This window comes from Procambarus clarkii, chromosome 62 (genome assembly GCF_040958095.1).
Source record: "Procambarus clarkii isolate CNS0578487 chromosome 62, FALCON_Pclarkii_2.0, whole genome shotgun sequence".
Classification (NCBI taxonomy): Eukaryota; Metazoa; Arthropoda; class Malacostraca; order Decapoda; family Cambaridae; genus Procambarus; species Procambarus clarkii.
Window position 1 is genome coordinate 15,471,465 of NC_091211.1, and position 12,102 is coordinate 15,483,566.

General features: G+C 39.0%; 1 protein-coding gene and 1 long non-coding RNA gene across 5 annotated transcripts in view; one reads left to right on the forward strand and one right to left on the reverse strand.

The window, feature by feature from the left end:
* Positions 1–802, reverse strand: part of LOC123766422 (uncharacterized) — a 35,493-nt gene extending 34,691 nt beyond the window's left edge. The window contains exons 1-2 of one of the 2 annotated variants that reach the window (XR_011223491.1): positions 788–802; positions 261–448 (exon numbers count right to left, since the gene is read on the reverse strand). This is a non-coding gene — a long non-coding RNA (uncharacterized lncRNA). Of the gene's footprint in view, positions 1–260; positions 481–787 lie in introns of those variants that run through there. The other variant, XR_011223490.1, reaches the window with a different exon arrangement.
* Positions 803–2,553: 1,751 nt separating this feature from the next.
* The window catches only part of LOC123766419 (SET and MYND domain-containing protein 4), a 33,612-nt gene continuing 24,063 nt past the window's right edge, over positions 2,554–12,102 (forward strand). The window contains exons 1-4 of one of the 3 annotated variants that reach the window (XM_045755515.2): positions 2,554–2,661; positions 4,511–4,610; positions 9,693–9,830; positions 10,224–10,398. In XM_045755515.2, the coding sequence (XP_045611471.1) occupies positions 4,584–4,610; positions 9,693–9,830; positions 10,224–10,398 (340 nt within the window). In that variant the 5' untranslated portion in view covers positions 2,554–2,661; positions 4,511–4,583. Of the gene's footprint in view, positions 2,662–2,996; positions 3,921–4,510; positions 4,611–6,433; positions 6,548–9,692; positions 9,831–10,223; positions 10,399–12,102 lie in introns of those variants that run through there. The other 2 variants (XM_045755514.2, XM_069308176.1) reach the window with 2 other exon arrangements.

Sequence of the window (12,102 nt, forward strand, 5' to 3'; positions counted from 1 at the left end):
TTACGTGTACTTATTTGCGATTCGTTTGGGCTGTCACGTGTGGTGATTAGTGTTGGGTAAGGCTAGGCCAGGTCAGGTCAGACTAGGCCAGGTCAGACTAGGCTAGGTAAGGCTAGGCCAGGTCAGGTCTGGCTAGGCCAGGTCAGGCCAGGCTAGGCCAGGTCAGGTCTGGTCAGGTCTGGCTAGGCCAGGTCTGGTCAGGTCTGGCTAGGCTAGGCCAGGCTAGGCAGGGTGAGAGAAGTAAAGCGGCAGGTACTTACGTTTCCGAGAAAGTAGCGGCGGTAGTATATTGTTGATTTAGATTCGACGACATCCTGAAGCTAGTAGGTGGCGGCCTCATCGCTCTCGAACTCTTGTTGTTGTAGGGGATACGAGGCACACCCAATATCCCCCTTACATTGATCACATCGCACACTAATATTTTTACTATTTCGGACACCAGATTTGTCTGTTTCGTATATGTATAATTGTTCAATATTAAAACCACAATAGAATGCTCTAAGTACTTTCGTATATTAATACATCCTCAGAAGGAATGGTTCGCTCTGAAGATAGCCCCCAATGGTGAATATTCCAATTGTAAACTATGTGAACAAGAGCTGGGACATACTCACCAACACTATATCTGTGATTGGCCTGTTATAAGTGACTTCAGACCAAATGGTATAAGGTACTTTGAACTCTGTAATTACTTCATACACTTAGGAATATTGGAAGATATTCTTATGCTGTACCCGGATTTTGCTAACGGAGGCTAATAGATCAGCCTTATATTTTATGTTCTCACCTGATTGTTACCTTGAGGTAGGCCCGTAAGTGGTAGTCCTCTTGAACCATTAACAGTATCAATAGATGATACTGGAGATCTGTGGAGGTGCGACTGGACCCTGCGTGACGGGAGATGTATCCCTTGTTTCTTGTGATTGATTGATGAGGATTAAGCCACCCAAAAGGTAGCACGGGCATGAATAGCCCGTAAGTGGTGTTCTTGTTAGTCACAGTTGATTTTTTTTTATTGAGGCTGGTATTTTATCCCGATTCCATGTATAACTAACCATCCTGTGAGATGGGAATATTTAATGAACTTATAGCTAGTTTTTTATATACACTGTGTAATCTTTCATATAGAATAGGGTAGCAGGACATTACTGTGTATACCTAAGCTTGTTAATAATAACAAAAAAAAAAGTTAGTTACTATCGATAGGGAGAGCGATGGTTCAAAAATCCTTCTTTAAAATATGAATATCTTTCCTATCTCACTAAGATCTAATCTCTGTGATTAAAATGCAAAATTGACTTTGTCACTGCCTTTTTGATAACGTATACAATCATAAGCTTATTTGTGAATCTCTATTAAAAAGTAAATCACAGAGCGCGTAAGGTTCCGTGTTCCATGTCCGAAGAAACAGGGAGATTTTACATAAATACAGTACATGATAGTTTAAGTAGCGAACGCATACCAACAAATAACGATTAGTATCTATAACAAAAATATTGTTCTATGGAGTTGATTTAACTTCCAACCATGTATTTTTAAATAATCTTTAACGTTTTCTGGCTAGTTATGTTAGATTTGATTAAAAATACGCATTCTACTTGTTAATATCGTTAGATTTGATTAAAAATACGCATTCTACTTGTTAACATCATAAATTAAATTTGCGATAATTTGAGCAGAGAAGTTCGACGACTGGATCACTGTGTACAGAAGGTTGATATGCCAGCAAACACTTTCCAGAGAGCAATATATCTTGGACAAGTCGCTCCACGATATTGTTGCTTGGACCATCGACTTCTTTGATATTACATATTTACATCTTATTTTGTTATGAAATGATATTTTTTCAGAGTAAAATTATGTTTTCTCATTTTCTGCATCCAGCATCCACATTATAGTGAGTAAATATACCATATTACTTCATTGCTTACGTAATGCTAGGAAGGTTTGAGTAGATTTGGGTCTTTAGTGGACAGAATCTCCAATAGATGGGGCGAGAGTCGCCCCATCTCTCTCGACCGGGCGGGACTCGAAACTTAAATTAAAATTGCTATATCATTGGTCTCCAACATGATATATTTCCTTTGATGCACTCACAATAACGATTATAGCTCTGTCTTTCTGGAGGCATGTAATATTTTAGGCTTTATTAGCGTATCTTTGTTAATTACACAACATATTGGCAAGTGCGTAGGCGTCTGCACTCCATGACCGAAAAGCTACTGAACGCCACTATAAAAACATATATATCTTCACTTGAGCTTTAAATATGTCTAATGTAATGTATTTAAAATAAAGCTTATATTTCTATCTTTCTTAAGACGTGTAAAACATTTGTGTTTATTAACGAATTTACGTAAAATAAACATTCTTCTGAGAGTTGCTCTGTCGCTCAGTCTATGCGGGGGTCGGAGCTCGGCGATTATTAAAATACATGAATCTTCATTAGAACTTTAATTATGTCTATGATAAAGTGTTTAAAATGAGCCTTATATTCCTATCTTTCTTGAGGCATATAAAAAATTTACTATTATTTACAAATTTACGTGAAATAAGCATTGTTCTGAGAGAGAGTTGCTCCGTCGATCGATCTGTCCGGAGTCAGAGCTCGGCTATTATAAAAGTACACGTATCTTCGCTTTAAATTTAAATATGCCCATGGTAAGGTATTTAGAACGAAGCTTATATGTCTGTCTTTCTTGTGACATATAAAACTCTTACGTTTATTAAGGAATCTGCGTGAAATAGGCATGGTTCTGAGATGAATGCTGCGGTTTTCGAGTTTGACGAGCGATGAAAACTGCCACTTTTATACAACTACAAATATCTTCGGTTTTACTTAAAATATTTGTCTGATAGAGGTTTTACATATAGATCGCGTTTCTGTCTTTCTTCTGACTAATAAATAATTTTGGTTTAATCAGTTATCACGATGTTTTCAACAATATTCTTTCAGCGTTCGTCTTTTCCAACTTGGGCGACCCTTTTGGAAGCGCGATACTTGGGTTAACCCATCCTATAGTTGGGTCTGTTTCCAACTGGGGTTCGAATAGCACCTCGACCTCTGAGATACTGGACTCATGGACCCCCTGAGACACCTGGACCCCTGAGATAACAGGACCCCTGGGACACCTGGACCCCCTGAGATAACAGGACCCCTGAGACACCTGGACCCCTGAAACACCTGGACCCCTGAGATAACAGGACCCCTGAGATACCTGGACCCCTGAAACACCTGGACCCCTGAGATGCCTGGACCCCTGAGACACCTGGACCCCTGAGCCACCTGGACCCCTGAGATACCTGGACCCCTGAAACACCTGGACCCCTGAGATGCCTGGACCCCTGAGACACCTGGACCCCTGAGATAACAGGACCCCTGAGACACCTGGACCGCTGAGATAACAGGACCCCTGAGACACCTGGTCCCCTGAGACACCTGGACCCCTGAAACACCAGGATCCCTGAGACACCAGGACCCCTGGACCCCTGAGACACCAGGACCCCTGAAACACCTGGACCCCTGAGACACCAGGACCCCCTAGACCCCTGAGACACCAGGACCCCCTAGACCCCTGAGACACCAGGACCCCAGGCCATGCACCACACTGGAGGTGGCCGTTGGTTGTAACTGATGTTGTGTGGCAGCGAAGATTACCTTTAAAAGACAGTGTATCAAGAAGTCCCACGTGTATGATTTGTGTGTTATAATTCATATACATATATATATATCCCAGTAATTATATGCAAATAGAGATGGAGATGTATAACTGCCAGCCGTTGTTTGATCGCCTCACACACGTAGTCCTCAAGACTGGCGCTCTCAACCACTTCGTTAAGAAAAAATCTCCATTGGAAAAGATCAAATTTGTTCTGGAATCTGAAATAATATACGATTCAGATATGAAAATTAACATCAGGTAGGTTGATAATTAGGCGCGAGTCCAGCCTGTTTTAGAGGCTTGACGAGCATATAATTTGTACTTCTTCTGTAGCCTAACCACGAGTGTATGACCCTAGACTACACTAAGACACTTGGGGTCTCGGTAGTACCGTTGGGTGCGTTCTCGATGCACAATCGAAAATTTCGGGTTCGAATCCCAGGCGGGACAGAAATGGTTGAGCACATTTCCTTTCACCTACTGCCTCTATTCACCTAGCAGTAATTAGATACTCAGGAGTTATTACGCAGGTGCTACAACATTAGCTTGTTGTGGGGCTTCATCCTCGGCAGGTTCAGTAATTTGACCCTAGGGGGGGTCAAATTATTTGAAATGTTTTGTTCATTAATACAGGTATGTTCTAATATAGCTAGCATGTTTATATGAATTAAGGTATTGTTGGAGTGTGAGTAGTAAAATGGAATTTTGTTTAAAGTTTAGTTTTGGGAAAATATAGGTGTGTGTGTGTGTTGCAGTCATGTGTAAATCTGTTAGTATTGTACTATCAAATGTATGTAGCAAATACCTAAAATGTGAAGAGCAAATTATTTATGCTTTCATTCTTTCAGGACTGATATTAAGGATCTCCTGGATGCCCTCTATGAAAAGTGTGATGACCATGGAAAATCTGAGAAATTAGCCATGCAAGCCAAAAATATAGGATCAAAGGTTTGTCTTTCAGTTAAATTACAGCACATTTTTTCAAATGTCTTTGTTTTTAAAATAACATAAGGATACCTGATCAACCAGGCTGTGGCTCATTCTTCAGGCTGTGAGCAGCTGCATTGAACAGCCTGGTTCACCAGACCACCAACCAGGAGGCCTGGTCAGACACTAGGCCGCAGGGACGTTGATCCTCGGAATCATCAACAGATAATCAACAGGAGTCCTCTTCACTACCAATATACAGTAGATTGATTCAGCTGAAGGCATAATGTTTAATTCTTCTTTAGTAAATGCAGACATGACACATAAAATACTACTAATTTCTTTGGAGAAATTTGCTATAATGTGCATTCAGTTGCTTGAATGAACATGAAGGTGAAGGAAAGATTCAATGTATGTAATTACCTAAGTGTAATTACCTAAGTGTAGTTACAGGATGAGAGCTACGCTCGTGGTGTCCCGTCTTCCCAGCACTCTTTGTCATATAACGCTTTGAAACTACTGACGGTCTTGGCCTCCACCACCTTCTCACTTAACTTGTTCCAACCGTCTACCACTCTATTTGCGAAGGTGAATTTTCTTATATTTCTTCGGCATCTGTGTTTAGCTAGTTTAAATCTATGGCCTCTTGTTCTTGAAGTTCCAGGTCTCAGGAAGTCTTCCCTGTCGATTTTATCAATTCCTGTTACTATTTTGTACGTAGTGATCATATCACCTCTTTTTCTTCTGTCTTCTAGTTTTGGCATATTTAATGCTTCTAACCTCTCCTCGTAGCTCTTGCCCTTCAGTTCTGGGAGCCACTTAGTAGCATGTCTTTGCACCTTTTCCAGTTTGTTGATGTGCTTCTTAAGATATGGGCACCACACAACAGCTGCATATTCTAGCTTTGGCCTAACAAAAGTCATGAACAACTTCTTTAGTATATCGCCATCCATGTATTTAAATGCAATTCTGAAGTTAGAAAGCATTGCATAGGCTCCTTGCACAATATTCTTAATGTGGTCCTCAGGTGATAGTTTTCTATCTAGAACCACTCCTAGATCTCTTTCTTTATCAGAATTCTTTAAAGATTTCTCACATAATATATAGGTTGTGTGGGGTCTATGTTCTCCTATTCCACATTCCATAACATGACATTTATTAACATTAAATTCCATTTGCCAAGTGGTGCTCCATATACTTATTTTGTCCAGGTCTTCTTGAAGGGCATGACAATCATCTAAATTTCTTATCCTTCCTATTATCTTAGCATCATCAGCAAACATGTTCATATAATTCTGTATACCAACTGGTAGATCATTTATGTACACAATAAACATCACTGGTGCAAGAACTGAACCCTGTGGTACTCCACTTGTGACATTTCTCCATTCCGATACATTGCCTCTGATTACTGCCCTCATTTTTCTATCAGTCAGAAAATTTTTCATCCATGATAGAAGCTTACCTGTCACCCCTCCAATATTTTCCAGTTTCCAGAACAACCTCTTATGTGGAACTCTGTCGAAAGCCTTTTTTAGGTCCAGATAGATGCAGTCAACCCAGCCATCTCTTTCCTGTAATATCTCTGTGGCCCGATCATAGAAACTGAGTAAATTCGATACACAGGATCTTCCTGATCGAAAACCATACTGTCTGTCTGATATTATATCATTTCTCTCCAGGTGTTCTACCCATTTAGTTTTGATTAGCTTTTCCAATACTTTCACTATTACACTTGTCAATGATACAGGTCTATAATTGAGGGGGTCTTCCCTGCTGCCACTTTTGTAGATTGGAACTATGTTAGCCTGTTTCCACACGTCTGCTACGATTCCTGTACACAGGGATGCCTGAAAGATCAGGTGAAGTGGAATGCTGAGCTCAGATGCACATTCTCTCAGAACCCATGGTGAAACGCCATCTGGGCCAGCTGCTTTGTTCCTCCCGAGCTCCTATGTGTAAGTGTATTAAATTTTTTGGGGGGGATCCAACCTACATCCTTTCTCAAAGTGCTGTAAAAAAAAAATCAAATTGTTTACAGTACCTTGAGAAAGGATGTAGGTTTTATCCAAAAATTTAGTTTTAATTAATACATTTACTGTACACATGTATTGGGCCTTTCCTTCACATTCTTTTATTTCTTTTTCATTATTAGTTATCTAAGCTGTTTCAATTTTTAATGCCCTAGTTTTTTCTCTAATCTTTGCTTAACCCTTAAACTGCGCATGGCGTATATATACGCCCTGAGTAACATGTCCCATGGTGCGCATGGCGTATATATACGCCATAGGGTGCCAGGCCTGATTCAAATGGCCCGCGGCTACACGGGGTTCACAGTAGCTTCCTCAGGGCTCTTGTAAACAGATGCCATTTAAAAAAAAAATCGTGGGCAATATTCTCAGGTGTGAGAGGCACAGTACTGTTCGAGCAACCAAGGCCGGCGCACGCAGCATGAGCGAACAGCATTGATGTTCAGCTTGTGACCACAGCATTGCCGAAAAATGTCAAAATAAATATATAATTGTTATTATTTAGCGATGACAATATTACAGATGACCAATGACTGTGATATAAATAACCAGTGTTGTGATAATAGCAGGATTGTTGTAATAATTAGCGCTGTGGGAGGAGTGATGCTGAGAGACGGAGGGAGACAGCATCGTTTACTGACTGTGTGGCCACCTGTTATTGTTTGCATTCACCATACCAGGTCAGTGGTTCTCTATGGTGAACACAAATGTAGATACTTACATATAATGTGTGTATTAGTGTAATAACAGCAAAAGGATTATGCTGGGAGGAGCCATATGGGTGACGGAGGTGACGTCGTCTGCACGATTTGTCTAGCTGTTTAGAGGGTGGCCACTATGCTCTTTGGGCGCACTACAAGCTTAGGTGTACAGTTACGGTGCATAAAACATGTAGATATTTATATATAATATGTGTATATAGGGTAATAACACTGCAAAAGGTATTGTTGGAGGAGAAAGTTTAGTGCGTGTGACCTTGAAAGAGTGAGGGAGCCGTCAGCCGCCATCTGTGTATAGCGACGACTCTTAGTGCCTGAACTAACTATATCAGCTTAGCTGTACAGTTGTGGTGAACAAAATATATACATACTTATATATAACGTCTGTATATAGTGTAATAACACCACAAATGGTATTGTTGGGGGAGAAAGTTTAGTGCGTGTGTTGAGGGAGTGGCAGCGAGTGGCTGGCTGGTTTGTGGCGGTAACTCCTCGTTGCTTTTCGACTCTCAATACCAACTTAGTGGTTCGTTATGGTGACCAAAACATGCCAATACTTATATATAACCTGTGTATAGAGTGTAATAGCAGCAAAACTATTTGTTTATTGTTTTATAAACATAATAATTGAATCACTAATATGCACATCATACTTTTGAGTATAGCGATTATTAACCACGTTTATTATATAAATATATTACAATACACACTATTGAATAATATTACTGCAAAAAAACTAAGAAAAAATCTATCGGAGACATTGAAACAATTAGGTAATAATATCTTTGTGGCAACTCCCATCTGTCAACGCGGGTGACGCTGACCGGGTCTGACGACCGCTCTGTCAATGCCCACTTTTTGCCAGACTTCCTCGGTCAATTGCGCCCAAAATATGTCACCTACGATTTTTTTTTATTTTTTCCGTGCTCAGGGGACACAAATTAACATGTTTAGAAGACGAAAAAAAATTTTTTAATTTTTTTTTTTCTTGCGCACAGGGGTGTAAATGTCCCAAGGACCCCTGAGCAGTGTAAGGGTTAATATACAGCAATTGAAAAACCTCTTCGGATTTGTCTTTGCCTGCCCTACTAAATGTACTTCATAGTTTCTTTTTACTTTCCCTATTTCTGTTTTAGCATTTCTAACTACTTTGACAAATTTTTGTTCTAGATTGACTTCCACATTCTTAATCCTTTAGTGCAAAACGTTCTTTTTACCTGTAAGGTTCTTTAGGCCCATGATTATCTATTTGAGGTCATTGGTATTCAGTGTAATAATTTATAAGGTATACACTACATTTTTGGGCTTTACTAAGAATATTTTTAAATAAATTATAATCTGAATCGACATTGTTATTGTTTGTCATGCAACCCACTGCCAGGTTCACATCACGTTCCAACAGCAGCGCACCTCCCATGTTAAGTCTATCCAATCTATCCTTTCCAAGAAACTCCTTAATCATTAAACATCTATTCCATTCTGTGTTAAATCTGACTTCCTTTTGCTGTTGTTTCCTAGCTCATGCCCTATTTTGATATAATTTATTTGAGTCAACTTGTTAGTGAACACAGTCTAAAATATTATTTTCTCCTATTGGCTCCTTAATGTTGTTTAAGGAAACAATTGCCACTGAATTAAAACAATCTCCGGCTTTGGTATTTTTTGTTTTGTCAGTCCAGTTTATTTGACTAAAGTTAGTCACCCATAACATAAACACCAAACATAAGTTTGGTGGCCTGTATATAACTCCTATTATTAGACTATTATTTTAATTTCATTTAAACCAAATAGTTTGTGTATGTGGCCCAGCTTTGAGTCCCTCATTGGCAATCATTTTAAATTTTCCCTGATATATATATTGCTTCTACCCCTCCTCATCCAATGTCTATCTGTTTGAAATATTGTGAATCACTTAATTTGATATTCAGCTAATGATTCCCTGTTTTCTGCATTTATCTAGCATTTAAATTTTTTATTTTGTTTCCAAGACTGCTTCTATTTGTGTAGTTCACAAATAAGCCAGTAATTATGTTGAGGCCCGTCTCTGTCCTTGTTAATTTTACCTCAACTGTTTCTATGCCAACACATGCTTTTCTCCAATTCTATTCCCAGGCAGGAGTGTAGATTCTAAATATTGTACTGTATTTCCAATGCTGCCTTCAGTACTTAACTATAGCACAGGACAGTTCTGTGGTACAGTACTTATGGTGTTGATATATCAATGTTGCAACAGTGTTAACTTAAAATGTATTATAATTTTTTTGTATGTGATTATAAGTTACATAATTTTGGCTATTACTTATTTTGTTGTTAATGAGTGGACAAGAAGATATATTGTAATTTGATTTTTTTAGGCTTATCTTAAAAAGAAGGACGCAGAGGCTCTTAAGAACTTCACTGAATGCTTGCGCTTGGCACCAGCAGACTCGTCACTGTTACCTTTAGCATATGCCAATCGTTCTGCTGTACTTTTCCAAATGGGTAAATATGAGGTATGATATATGTAAAATTGTTTCACATTTAAAGGTTTTTGATTATTATCTTGAATCTTATAATTGTCGATTACACGTAGAGCTGAAATGTTGTTTGGCAAAATAAATATAGTGGCTGTCTCAAAGGATATAAATAAAAAAGCTGCAATATACAAATTGTGACAGCAGAATAAACTTACAATGGTTACATGCCTCCTGCAATGACAGGTAGTCAAAGAACGACACCTAGTCTTTGTATGAAGGTAGATTGACAGGACAGTCTCAAACTACTGTATTTATTCATTGGAGATTTATTAAATTTTTAGTAAATAAAAAAGCTTCCATCACAGAACAGTGGAAGACAGAACCGAAGTAAACCTCAGCTCTATAAACCTTAGTTGTATTCACCTGCAGGAAGCTCTCCAAGATATGAATCGAGCCGAAGAATGTGGATACCCTGCAGCGCTTCGACACAAGTTGTTGACTCGTCGCTGTCACTGTTATTTAATCCTGGGTGAAGAAGATCACGCCAAAGCAAGTTTAGAAGTGTGTAAGAGGCATTCTGAACTTGTTTCTCCAGACTCTAAGGGTAACTAATTTAATATTTCAAATCAAGTTCATTTCTCCTTGTTAAGTGTTTAACTCATGAATTATTCCCATTTGAACAACACATGTTTATTTATGTACAACACTGTATAGTACTTTAACTTGCAGCCAGATGGCTGCATGAAAGAGTGCTAGTTAAAACTCTGGTTAATTGATGCAAGATGGTGTGGTATGAATTTTTGAAAGTCAATAATTTGAACAGTGGAAATAGACAATCTGAGAATCATGTGTGGTGTTAGGAAAATAGATAGTTTAAGGAATGAAAGTGTCACGGAGAGAGATGTAAAAGTTAAAATACCTCAAGATTGAGGAGAGCCTACTGAGATTGTTTGGACATACTAAAAAAATGAATGATGGTAGACTGGTAGTAAAAGTGTATTTGAGTGAACTTGAGAGTAGGTGAGGAAGACTGAGAAGTTGGGCAGACATGGTGTGAGGATATGGGGATTCAGTGTAAATAATGACAGGATGTGGTAAGAAACAAATCTGGGTGGAATCAGTTTCTAAGTAGGAAGTGAATGTTATTTTTGTACTTTAGTTAATATTTCACAAGGAGCAGTGTACATCTGGTTTTATGAAGCAGTGAAGAGCTGCTATGGATGATAGCTGGAGTGTGAGTGATATACTGGTAGTAAGTAGACAAGTGATCATTTTTATTTTCTCTATGCTACTCCCACTGTTTTCTGTGGGCTGATGCCTCCCTGTCTCATGAATGTGGGGAACAGGGTGGTGATAATGCACGAATTAATGAATGAAAACTTGATGCAGTAATATTTGGTTTTATATTATCCTTCCATAAAATAAACACCTTTTCAGCTTTTGGTTTGTACTGTGTCATAAAATAAACTGTAATGCTCATTTCATACCATATTACCATATTGGAGGAAAGGGGGTGGGGTGGGTGAGGAAAGGGAAAGAGAGGTCTGAGAGGAGAGGGGGATGTTAAGGGACAGGTGGAGAGGGGAAATTGGAGAGTAGAGGAGAGGAGGGGTGGGAAGATTGGTAGAGAGATGATGGAGGGAGGGGATGAGACAGACACAGCACCGCTGGGTATCCCATCTAGCAATATACAGTATAGTGGCACCTTGGTTTACAAAATTAATCTGTTCCGAGATGGTTCGTACACCAAAAATTTGTAAACCAAAGTGAATTTTCCCATAAGAAATAATGAAAATTTAATTAATCTGTTCCACACACAAAAAAATATTAACTTAAAAATACTGTACATTTTATACCGAATAATACTCACATTTTTTTTAGTATACTTTACCTTTATTGAAGACTCTTGTTGGTGTATGGAAGACGGTGAGGAGGGGGGAGGAGGAGAGATGTTAGTGTTTGGAAAGGGAGTCCCCTTCCATTGTAACATCAGGCAGTGATGACATTTCTGGGGTACTAGGACCTGGTTGTGGCTCACTGCTTGCTTATCTTACTAAGAATCTGTCTATAGACACTTGTTTTTCCCTATGTTTTAACACTTGTCTGTAGTGAGACATCAAATTGTCATTAAAAAGGTTAATGCAAGAGCCTGCTTCAGCTTTATCTGGGTGAGTTTTTTCAACAAAACTTTGGAGGTCTTCCCATACTGCACACACTTTCTTAATGAGGAAGGGACATCCTCTACTGCCTCTACTCACTATTTTCTTAGGTTGAACTTTACCACTGATGTTCTTGGGACCCATGGCTT